The sequence below is a fragment of the Scomber scombrus genome, chromosome 22, assembly GCF_963691925.1.
Source record: "Scomber scombrus chromosome 22, fScoSco1.1, whole genome shotgun sequence".
Taxonomy (NCBI): domain Eukaryota; kingdom Metazoa; phylum Chordata; class Actinopteri; order Scombriformes; family Scombridae; genus Scomber; species Scomber scombrus.
The window spans coordinates 23,772,190-23,784,669 of record NC_084991.1 but is presented as its reverse complement, the minus strand read 5'-3'; the positions used below and the strand labels follow the sequence as shown (position 1 = coordinate 23,784,669).

Below are 12,480 nucleotides of genomic sequence, written 5' to 3'. Positions count from 1 at the left end.
TATTTTATCTAACCACAAAGTAGAACCTCAAAAGGCACTGCAAGAATAGTTGAATGAAGGAATACATTTAAATGAATGAAGCATGGCAACAAAGTCCAATGACCAGTGTTGCTACAATGCTGGATCCTGTCTCAAAGGCCGGGAAAGAGGTAGAACTCCTTAAACAGACTGACTCTGTCTTTGGTTGGCATCTGTGTATCTTCTCCTCTCTTCTTGGTCCAAACTGAAAACTTCTCAAAGCGTTGCATGACCTGTGAGGTTGAAATAGTGTATGACATGAAGTAAGGCAAATAAAACCAGAACATTATTACTGCTTGCTTTTTTGTTGCGTTGCCTCACAGCTAGTGTTACTTCCCACTATATAAATTATATTCTACTCTACATGAACATTTTACACCCAGATAAGAGTTTGCACTTGCAAAACTTACTTTTCTGAAAAGTTTCTCAATGTGATCCTTATGTGCGAAGGTGTTCAGTATTTCAACGATACACTGGATAAAAACAGACCCAGTGACTGAAGATCTATATGAGACAGTACCTGCAGGAAAAACACACAGACAGTTCTTATTACATATGGTAATAAAAAACATAACTACTCTCAGCTGTTATCAATGTAAATGATTGAAGTTTATGTTCCTGAGCTGTAAAATAAGATTTGATAATATTTCAGACAGACTCACCGGGAGTGGAAGAGCGAAAACATATGAAGTGTTTTTCTTTGTGTGCATGTCGCAAAAAATCAGCCTGAATGTCTTCCTCACCATAAAACAGTGATAGGTATGGCTCTTGTGTATTATCACTGACCACAGCTGCTGTTGCTTGATCAGTAACAAACACAGATCCCTTCTCGTCTGCAATAAATGTGACAATACTTTAAATACAGATCACAAGGGCCTTGTCACTTAATTCTGCTATTGTCACATAACCATGACATTAGCAGACGTATAAAAGGCTGTATTATTATACAAAAAATAAAGCTATTAAATATACAGTAGGTCCTACAAGAATGTCAATGTTTGGTGTATCTGTGATAAAACAGAAGAATCACCTCCACTGCAGGCCTGGATGATGATGATCTTGGGTTTGTTCCTCAGCTTTGGACAATTCACTGTGTTCAAGTGTGTGAAAATGTTTTTAATGGGGAACTTCTGTTCTGTGTCCTGTTGATTCCCATTAATGTTGACACCATGGACAGTGTTCTGGTCCCCATGAGACATGATAACCACAAACACACTGTCTGTGTCTTTCAGATTTTTATGGTTGGAGAACTCCTTTACATCTTCTTCAATCTCCTATGAGAACACAAACAAGTCAGATGCTGGTTACTGTATCGCTCAATCAGACAACACATAGATAACATTTTTCATTTAAATACTAACATGAGAAAAATGTGTTTTTTTAATCAAAAGTACCTGACCAGTGCGGTTTCTTTTTCTCACAACCTCATAGTTCAGCGCTGTGAGCAGTGTCTCCATGTCCTGCTCATCCTTCTCTGCACCGCTTCTGTTTTCCATCTTCTCAAACTCTATGTTAGTGATTAGCAGAGCCACACGCTTCTGGATGGATTTTTTGGTCGCAGCGTAAACCTGAAACATTTACAGGAAAATGTGATGTAGACAGTATACTTAAAAAATTAAACTCAAAGAACACCATTTTATTTCTTGATAAATAATGTGTAAGAAATCTACTTCATGAGTGTTTGTGCATCAAATCATTTACCTAATAATTCCTATAAATACCTGAAGGTAAATTTATCAATAAAAACGTGATATATTTGATAATGCTTTTATGACTGACATCATCATTCTGTTTCTTCTTCCAGAAGGTTTCTGTTGTTGGGATGAGTGTGTTTGACCACTTCTGCTCCTTCAGGGCCACAGCAGCTGTGAATGGTGATAAATCACAGGTATGAGATCCTGAAGATGAATATAGCACTTAAAAATATTTACAAAAAGTGTCTTCAGGTCTACATTTGAAACTCAGAATAGGAAATTAATATCTGACATGAAAAATATAAGTATATGTTCCACATGGTTAAATTACACTGTAATGTTAAATAACGTGTCAGTGGTGGAAGGAGAGATCAGATCCTTAATTAAAATATACGTTTAGTTAAGTTACACGTTTTAGAGTGATATATCATCACATATGATGTTACTGGATTATATTAATGATGCATAAATATAAAGATGTCTGACTACTATTGTTACTTTGCAGTTTAAGATTTTACAAACATACATGATAAGTTTCACGTTATAATGTGAAGTTTCAGTATCACATTATAACGTGAAACTTATGACGTTATAATGCGATACTCATATTTGAATGAGGAAACAGTGAGAATGGATAAGAATGTGATTCATTTACACGATTTAAGTTGTAGTTAATGTTTGGGTTGAGACACATCATGACCAACCTTCTGCTGGTTGCTCTGGTTTACTCCCACCATCAGAAACATCTGTGTTAGGGTTGATACTCCTGTCAGTGCCACTGCCCACTGCTCCTAGAGTATAGGATGGGTCAAATGCAGAGTATCAACTTTGTTTTAATGTATTTGTTCTGAGAAATGACAATGCAGGAATCTTTATCTAAAATGATTAAAACTATATAAAGACACAGGCTGTTTCTCCTCAGATCTGATGTCTGGATGTGATGTCATGTTTGTCTCTTCCTGTGACTGACCTTCTGATCGTGAGCTGATGTTTGATAACTTCTTCACCAGATCATTCCTGTTGATGTTCTTTAAAACGCTCTTCATCACCTCCACAGCTCCAGCAGGTTCATATTTCTGCACCATCAGATCCACCACGTCTCTCCTCTCTGCTTTCTCCAGCTGGCTCTTTTTGATGGGTTCGATATCGCCCAACTTTTCTCTCTCCAGGTGCCACTTGAACTTCTCAAATTGATCATCTGTTAAATCTTCCAGAAGGTTAAGGAGGTCTGCCTTCCTCATCTTGGCTCTCTGTTAAAATCAGAGAACATTGATAAGAGAACAGTTGTGTTTCTGTCAGTCTGCCAATAGAAACTCATTGTGTGTTTGTACTGGATCTGACTCATTTGACAAACAGCCCAGTTTGGCTGCAGTCGTTTAAATGTCAGAGAAGCTCAAGAGGATCTTCAGTAAAAACATCTTACTACACATCTACTCAGAAGCTGTTCTGGAGCTTTCTATCACATCCAGTGTTCTCAGTTATAGACATGTATGTGTTAAAATGTTCTGTTTTCTGTCTTTAATGTTGAGAATAAAAACTAAAGTGTAATCTCAGCACAAGGTCCAGTTAGTGTTCTGCTTTCACAGCTCACCTGTTTGTTGTGGTTCAGTGAACTCTGGTGTCTTCACACGTTCTGATTGGTTCGTTAACGCTGGTGTGAAAACTGTCAACAGAGAGCTCCTGAAGATGAAGCAAAAAGGACAAAGCAGGATTTTAATAGTAGGATACATCTGTGATTTAGCCTTAATTGAAAATGAAACTACTGTTAAATCAACCTGAATTCAAATCTATCAAACGAATGTTACACGTGATCAGTAAGCCATCAGTTCCCCAATAAAAGTGAAACTGTCATGTCCAAGAAGACACGTTAAGTTATGTTTAGTTTTGTCTGTATCGTGACTTCCTGTTTTATTTTGAAATCTAACTCTCCTCTCATTTCAGGTAACTTCCTCCTTCCCCTTGTGTGTTTCCCACTGGTCTGATTGTCTGCCCTGCCCTGATTGTTTCCACCTGTTTCCCATTACCTTGTGTGTGTATATATAGTCTGCGTTTCCCTTTGTCCTGTACCAGTTTGTTTTGTCTTGTCATCATAAACCAGCCACGTTATCCCAGGTCAGTCAGGTTTTTAATTCTGTGTTATGTTTTTTGCTATAGTCTTGCTTAATATTATTGTGATACTTTGTCTTCGTGCTGTATCCTTGTTGGTTTTCCTCTCTGTGTGATTTTTATTTGTATACTTTGATATTAAAATATTGTTAATTTGTACTTTGTCTCGGAGTCGTGTATTTGGGTTCAAGTCCTAGTTCAGTTGTGACAGAAACAAGTGACCCTTCCTTTCCCCTTTCTCTTCTCTTTCTAACCAATTTTATTTATTTCTTCTTACTCATATTAATACTTTATTTTTACTATACTATAATTAACTTTATTTTATATTATTTAAACTGCCAGAGATAATACTGCCATTGTTTTTTCATTTATATTTAATAAAACTCACCAATCAGGATTCAGAGTTGTTCAGATGTAGAAAGATGAACGGTTAAATGATCTCATCAGCTCTTTAGTCACGCAGAGATAGTTTATCCACTGCTCACTTCCTTCTACCTGTTGAACTCTTACACCGCCCTTCCTGTTGAACACCCCTCCCCCACCAGCCTCTAGTATTTATATTTTATAAACAGTCCAGAATATTGTTGGATTACAGTAAAGAGGAAAAAATGATAGAAGTGAGACTGTTTGAGAAATGACGTATTAATACTTTGATGATCATTGTTCTGGTCTAGGGTCAACTTTGCCTTAAAAAGATCATGATGATCTTATCTATGAGCTTTAATATGCTGTCACCACATTGATCTGTTGTAAGTCAGATGTCTCACAGCTTGTTTGTGTGGATGAAATGAATGTTTTTTATAAGGAAAGAAGAAACAGAACATGTTATTCCAAGCTGTAAAGGTTGAAATATTGGACCTAAATTCAAGAAGTGGAAGCAGTCAGAAACAATGGAGTTATTCATTATCTAACAGGAAACAGATCTGAGAACAGATAAGTGTGCTGACAGTGGTGTTGTTATCTTTTTCATGTCCTCTTCTCTTCCTGCAGAGCTCAGATCTCATATTATGATAAGTGGCTGATCAAAACAGTCAGTGCTCAGAGTCACTCCTTCAACCTTTAATTTTTATGATTGATTGAGGCTAATCTAACAGTTGGGTTATTCCTGGTCTCCATGTGGTGCACCAAGTTAATAACAAGAATTGATCATTCTTAATTCCTTATTAATTATGAATAATTATTCATGATAATGAACTATTATTAATAACCAAACTCTCTTCCACTTTTACATGTATGGTTGCCTTGTAAGGAGGCTTCACTCCCAACATAATGGTTTCACCGTGGTGAGGCTATTAAGGCACAACATAGTGATAGTGCTTCTACTGTTACTGCTACTGAGTGTTATTACAGTAATATTACTGTTACTGTATGAAGCTGCACATGAACGTAATGCAGGTAGAAACCTTTGTATGAGAGAGAGAGAGAGAGAGAGAGAGAGGAGAGAGAGAGAGAGAGAGAGAGAGAGAGAGAGAGAGAGAGAGAGAGAGAGAGAGAGAGAGAGAGAGAGAGACAGAGAGACAGAGAGACAGAGAGACAGAGAGACAGAGAGACAGAGAGACAGAGAGACAGAGAGACAGAGAGACAGAGAGAGAGAGACAGAGAGAGAGAGAGAGAGAGAGAGAGAGAGAGAGAGAGAGAGAGATTTATTTCTCTTTACTCATATTAATACTTATTTTATCTTTATTATTTTATATTATTTAAACTGCCAGAGATAAAACTGCCATTATTGCCTGAATAGTTATTGTTTAAATAGAAAACGGAAAATTTAAATTCTATTTTTAAAATAAGTGAACCATGGTGACTGTCCTCCTGTAATATCTCACTGTTTCATCCAGTTTCATCCTTCCTGTCTGTCTCTACTTATGATCAACCAGCTTCTAGTCTGAATGATGCTGATAATAAGTTATTTCTCTTTGAGAAGATCAATAAACTCAGCAGGTTCACTCTGTGATTTTAGGATTGTATGAAGAGTTTTGAGAACTCAACACCTTTTGGAGCTTTTTCTGTTGTACAAATAAGAAACACAGTTCAGGTGTTCAGTGGCGGACTGGGGCAATAACTCAGGCCACTCTTTTCATGCAGACCATCAGACCTCTAATTTTGTGTTTTAACCCTATTTCTTGATTTAACGCTGAAAATAATTTTTGGGAGTGATCCGTAAGTTCTCCATTTGAAAACAGGTCTTTCATTGAAAACCCTGTATTCAAATGTTATAGCAATGGTTCACGAGGAATACAGCAGTCATAGGACACACAAATGTACGAGGAACAAAGACACAGAAAACAGTAAGCCCACATTTTGAACTGCAAGAAACACACTTCTAATTTATATTACTGATCCAGTGATCCTGAGGGGAAGTGCAGAGACAAAAGCTCCTGTATTTTCTCTTCTTTCATACTTTTCACAATAGTTTCCAAAAGTTTTAATACTTTTTTCCTGCTGTTAAAAATGCATCTTAACTGACAATGAATTATAGTCTGAGTATCCTCAGTACCAGAGGAACAGACTCATTTATTTAACTTTTTATTTTCATTTCCACTGATGGAAACAACTTGTGGATAATAATAATAATAATAATAATAATAATTATTATTATTATTATTATTATTATTATTATAATTATAATAATAATAATTATTATTATTATAATAATTATAATAATAATAATGATAATTTATAATAAACTTCCTAAGACATGAACAGCAAGGATTGTTCAGACCAGACTGGAGAAAGAAATCTTCCCAAATTCAATTCAATACATATCTAAGAATGTTATACTTGAACACATAAATATGTTTTTTCATTTATATTTAATAAAACTCACCAATCAGGATTCAGAGTTGTTCAGATGTAGAAAGATGAACGGTTAAATGATCTCATCAGCTCTTTAGTCAAACAGAGATAGTTTGTCCTCCGCTCACTTCCTTCTACCTGTTGAACTCTTACACCGCCCTTCCTGTTGAACACCCCTCCCCCACCAGCCTCTAGTGTTTATATTTTATAAACAGTCCAGAATATTGTTGGATTACAGTAAAGAGGAAAAAATGATAGAAGTGAGACTGTTTGAGAAATGACGTATTAATACTTTGATGATCATTGTTCTGGTCTAGGGTCAACTTTGCCTTAAAAAGATCATGATGATCTTATCTATGAGCTTTAATATGCTGTCACCACATTGATCTGTTGTAAGTCAGATGTCTCACAGCTTGTTTGTGTGGATGAAATGAATGTTTTTTATAAGGAAAGAAGAAACAGAACATGTTATTCCAAGCTGTAAAGGTTGAAATATTGGACCTAAATTCAAGAAGTGGAAGCAGTCAGAAACAATGGAGTTATTCATTATCTAACAGGAAACAGATCTGAGAACAGATAAGTGTGCTGACAGTGGTGTTGTTATCTTTTTCATGTCCTCTTCTCTTCCTGCAGAGCTCAGATCTCATATTATGATAAGTGGCTGATCAAAACAGTCAGTGCTCAGAGTCACTCCTTCAACCTTTCATTTTTATGATTGATTGAGGCTAATCTAACAGTTGGGTTATTCCTGGTCTCCATGTGGTGCACCAAGTTAATAACAAGAATTGATCATTCTTAATTCCTTATTAATTATGAATAATTATTCATGATAATGAACTATTATTAATAACCAAACTCTCTTCCACTTTTACATGTATGGTTGCCTTGTAAGGAGGCTTCACTCCCAACATAATGGTTTCACCGTGGTGAGGCTATTAAGGCACAACATAGTGATAGTGCTTCTACTGTTACTGCTACTGAGTGTTATTACAGTAATATTACTGTTACTGTATGAAGCTGCACATGAACGTAATGCAGGTAGAAACCTTTGTATGAGAGAGACAGACAAAGAGAGAGACAGAGAGAGAGAGAGAGAGAGAGAGAGAGAGAGAGAGAGAGAGAGGGGGAGAGAGAGAGAGAGAGAGAGAGAGAGAGAGAGAGAGAGAGAGAGAGAGAGAGAGAGAGAGAGAGAGAGAGAGATTCAGCTTCCTCTTTCCTTCTCTCAGCACCTGGAGAGAAACATGTGATGTGCCAGCATCTGGCAGACACTGTACCTGAATAACAAGAATAGTGAGAAACCCAGCTGGTACAGAACGCAGCCGCTTGTATCATAACCAGAACCCCCTCTATTGAAAACATCACTCCTGCCCTGCAGCAACTTCATTGGCTCCCTATCAAATCCCGCATTGACTTTAAGATTCTACTCCTCACTTTCAAGATCCTTCACAACCTGGCACCATCATATCTCTCTGAACTTATTCACATCTACACACCTTCCCCAACTCTCCGATCCTCCTCCGCCAACCAGCTCTTTGCCCCATCTGCCAACTTAACTACCATCATGGGGTCAAGAGCCTTCAGCCGATCTGCCCCCCCGCCTCAGGAACTCTCTCCCACCAGACATTTGCACTTCGGACTCTGTTTCTACCTTTAAATCCCGCCTGAAAACGCTCCTATTCAGAGCTGCATACTCTGTCTCACACTAACTATGCAATCATGTTCTTGTTTATTTATTGTACTGATGCTTTATAGTCACATTCATATTTATTCTTTATCTTTGCACTAAATGTTACCTGATTTATATTGTTTGATGTACTGTTGTCGTGTTTTATGAACCTTGTAAGGTGCCTTTAAATAAAATGCATTATTATTATTAAACCCTGAATGTGTGACACTCCACAGGTTAGTATAACTCATATGAACCAAGACAACAGGACAAAGTGAAGCTATTGTAAACAAGGCTGGTACATGCTTCTATACTTCAGAAATAAGTGTGGAAAAAGTTTCATGTGAAACAAAAATGCAAGTACTGCATTATTATCATAAAGCAAAAATATGGTTTATTATGCAGCTACTAAATTTGTGAGGTAAATGAGGTATAGAAAGGTTTTCATGATGGACCCCTGTGGTACAACACAACATTGTTAAGTTTCAGATATCCGCTGCATTACTACATAACTAATCAGAGAGAAATTACTAGTGTTAGATGAATCAAAAAGGATTGTGAAGGATTGTTAAGACTGATGTTTCTGATGTGTGATTATAGACAGAAACTGCTGTCAAAACAGGAATGAGGATGTAATTAGAAAAATAATAATTCTGTTTGTGTCTGGCAATAAATCAAGAATGTATTTGTACTACATTCTGATGGTAGGTGGGGAAAAACAATGCAACGCAATGAGGAAGTAAACATGAAAGGAGCTGAGGTGGTTGCTGTATTTCTGGTTTGTGTGTTCGTGTACATGGCGGTGGACACTATGTACTTTTTTCTGGCGATGGATGCTTTCTATTACTATTCTTCTTCTGCTGGGTTTTAAAAATGCAGTTTATTTTGGCGTTTTCTGTTGATGTCACATCCCGCTTTGAGAACACCTAATCAGGACAGAGTCAACCCCACCCAGGAGTTTTTCAGGGCTGCTCGGAGTACTTACCCCGGGGCAGAGACTCATTTAGCCCCTGTAAAAGTTCCGGGAGGTTGTCCTTCAGGATTCAGGATTATTCTTCCCCGAAAACGATCCCATTTGTGTTGGCCTAAACGTGCCTGAAAATTCACAAAACTTTGCACACATGACAGACCCGGTGAAATGTAATATTTTATGGTTTGTTGAAATCTACAGGGCCACCTAGCCAAATAAAATGAGCCCCTCATTCTAGAATGACGTAGAAGAACGGAATTCAGTACACATATGTATTAGGGTTGCACATCTCTCTGTGATAAACGATTCGATATGAATCTAGATACACAGGTTACGATTCAAAAACGATATCCTTTTATTACAGACCGATTCGATACAGTGTAAGAACGATACGATTTGATTCTACGGTTAATATTTGTTGTAGATATTTTAGAAGCAAATTATTTCAACAATGCTTAACACACAGTGACAAGTGCTTTATGAAAAAAATTAGAGAAAATAAATACATATGTATAAAATAAATCAAACTGCTGTTTTTTGACCTGGGAAAGGTAATCTGATCCAAAGTGCTGCCCTACATTTATATTCTCATATGGCAGTTAAGTCTAACTGATAAGTCAACAAGTAAACTACACAGTAAAGTAGTTCACTTACATTTTCCCTGTTGTCACATCCCAACCTGCAGAAAGTCATTTCAGCAGGTACCTTTCCAGTGAGGTTTCTGTATTTCACAACCTCATAGTTCAGCGCTGTGAGCAGTTTCTCCATGTTCTGCTCATCCTTCTCTGCACCGCTTCTGTTTTCCATCTTCTCAAACTCTATGTTAGTGATTAGCAGAGCAACACGATTCTGGATGGATTTTTTGGTCACAGCGTAAACCTGAAACATTTACAGGAAAATGTGTGTGTGTGCATCAAATTACATTTACCTAATAATTCCTATAAATAGCTGAAGGTAAATTTATCAATAAAAACGTGATATATTTGATAATGCTTTTATGACTGACATCATCATTCTGTTTCTCCTTCCAGAAGGTTTCTGTTGTTGGGATGAGTGTGTTTGACCACTTCTGCTCCTTCAGGGCCACAGCAGCTGTGAATGGTGATAAATCACAGGTATGAAATCCTGAAGATGAATATAGCACTTAAAAATATTTACAAAAAGTGTCTTCAGGTCTACATTTGAAACTCAGAATAGGAAATTAATATCTGACATGAAAAATATAAGTATATGTTCCACATGGTTAAGTTACACTGTAATGTTAAATAACGTGTCAGTGGTGGAAGGAGAGCTCAGATCCTTAATTAAAATACACGTTTAGTTAAGTTACAAGTTTTAGAGTGATATATCATCACATATGATGTTACTGGATTATATTAATGATGCATAAATATAAAGATGTCTGACTACTATTGTTACTTTGCAGTTTAAGATTTTACAAACATACATGATAAGTTTCATGTTATAATGTGAAGTTTCAGTATCACATTATAACGTGAAACTTATGACGTTATAATGCGATACTCATATTTGAATGAGGAAACAGTGAGAACGGATAAGAATGTGATTCATTCACACGATTTAAGTTGTAGTTAATGTTTGGGTTGAGACACATCATGACCAACCTTCTGCTGGTTGCTCTGGTTTACTCCCACCATCAGAAACATCTGTGTTAGGGTTGATACTCCTGTCACTGCCACTGCTCACTGCTCCTAGAGTATAGGATGGGTCAAATGCAGAGTATCAACTTTGTTTTAATGTATTTGTTCTGAGAAATGACAATGAAGGGATCTTAATCTAAAATGATTAAACTATATAAAGACACAGGCTGTTTCTGCTCAGATCTGATGTCTGGATGTGATGTCATGTTTGTCTCTTCCTGTGACTGACCTTTTGATCCTGAGCTGATGTTTAACTTCTTCACCAGATCATTCCTGTTGATGTTCTTTAAAACGCTCTTCATCACCTCCACAGCTCCAGCAAGTTCATATGTCTCCACCATCAGATCTACAGCACCCTGCCTCTTTGCCTTCTCCAGCTGGCTCTTTTTAATGGGTTTGATGTCGCCCAACTTTTCTCTCTCCAGGTACCACTTGAACTTCTCAAATTGATCATCTGTTAAATCTTCCAGAAGCTTAAGGAGGTCTGCCTCCGTCATCTTGGCTCTCTGTTAAAATCAGAGAACATTAATAAGAGAACAGTTGTGTTTCTGTCAGTCTGCCAATAGAAACTCATTGTGTGTTTGTACTGGATCTGACTCATTTGACAAACAGCCCAGTTTGGCTGCAGTCGTTTAAATGTCAGAGAAGCTCAAGAGGATCTTCAGTAAAAACATCTTACTACAAATCTACTCAGAAGCTGTTCTGGAGCTTTCTATCACATCCAGTTTTCTCAGTTATAGACATGTATGTGTTCAAATGTTCTGTTTTCTGTCTTTAATGTTGAGAATAAAAGCTAAAGTGTAATCTCAGCACAAGGTCCAGTTAGTGTTCTGCTTTCACAGCTCACCTGTTTGTTGTGGTTCAGTTAACTCTGGTGTCTTCACATGTTCTGATTGGTTCGTTAACGCTGGTGTGAAAACTGTCAACAGAGAGCTCCTGAAGATGAAGCAAAAAGGACAAAGCAGGATTTTAATAGTAGGATACATCTGTGATTTAGCCGTTAATTGAAAATGAAACTACTGTTAAATCAACCTGAATTCAAATCTATCAAATGATATTACACGTGATCAGTAAGCCATCAGTTCCCCAATAAAAGTGAAACTGTCATGTCCAAGAAGACACGTTAAGTTATGTTTAGTTTTGTCTGTCTCATGACTTCCTGTTTTATTTTGAAATCCAAAATAATACGTTTCAGGTAACTTCCTCCTTCCCCTTGTGTGTTTCCCACTGGTCTGATTGTCTGCCCTGCCCTGATTGTTTCCACCTGTTTCCCATTACCTTGTGTGTGTATATATAGTCTGCGTTTCCCTTTGTCCTGTACCAGTTTGTTTTGTCTTGTCATCATAAACCAGCCACATTATCCCAGGTCAGTCAGGTTTTTAATTCTGTGTTATGTTTTTGCCATAGTCTTGCTTAATATTATTGTGATACTTTGTCTTTGCCTTTGTCCTGAATCTTTGTTGGTTTTCCTCTCTGTGAAACGACACACTTCTAATTTATATTACTGATCCAGTGGGGCTGAGGGGAAGTGCAGAGAAAAAAGCTCCAGTATTTTCTCTTCTTTTCATACTT

At 37.1% G+C, this 12,480-nt stretch overlaps 1 protein-coding gene across 1 annotated transcript; it reads right to left on the bottom strand.

The window, feature by feature from the left end:
- Window positions 1-29: 29 nt before the first annotated feature.
- LOC134004359 (caspase a-like) lies at window positions 30-3,429 on the bottom strand. The gene is made up of 9 exons (XM_062443589.1): window positions 3,304-3,429; window positions 2,683-2,962; window positions 2,417-2,503; window positions 1,798-1,883; window positions 1,413-1,586; window positions 1,049-1,292; window positions 681-851; window positions 429-538; window positions 30-251 (listed from the first exon to the last, which is right to left on the bottom strand). Exons 2-9 carry the CDS (start codon window positions 2,951-2,953, stop codon window positions 132-134), a joined length of 1,263 nt encoding a protein of 420 aa, XP_062299573.1. The 5' UTR covers window positions 2,954-2,962; window positions 3,304-3,429; the 3' UTR covers window positions 30-131.
- Window positions 3,430-12,480: the final 9,051 nt, after the last annotated feature.

Bases quoted from the DNA above. Each gene is read 5' to 3' on its own strand.
- LOC134004359 (XM_062443589.1), bottom strand. From the start codon at position 2,953: ATGAGGAAGGCAGACCTCCTTAACCTTCTGGAAGATTTAACAGATGAT. The intron at 1,884-2,416 runs GTTGGTCATGAT...CACCATTCACAG, and splicing joins ACCAGAGCAACCAGCAGAAG to CTGCTGTGGCCCTGAAGGAG. The intron at 539-680 runs GTGAGTCTGTCT...TTTTTCCTGCAG, and splicing joins TTTTCGCTCTTCCACTCCCG to GTACTGTCTCATATAGATCT.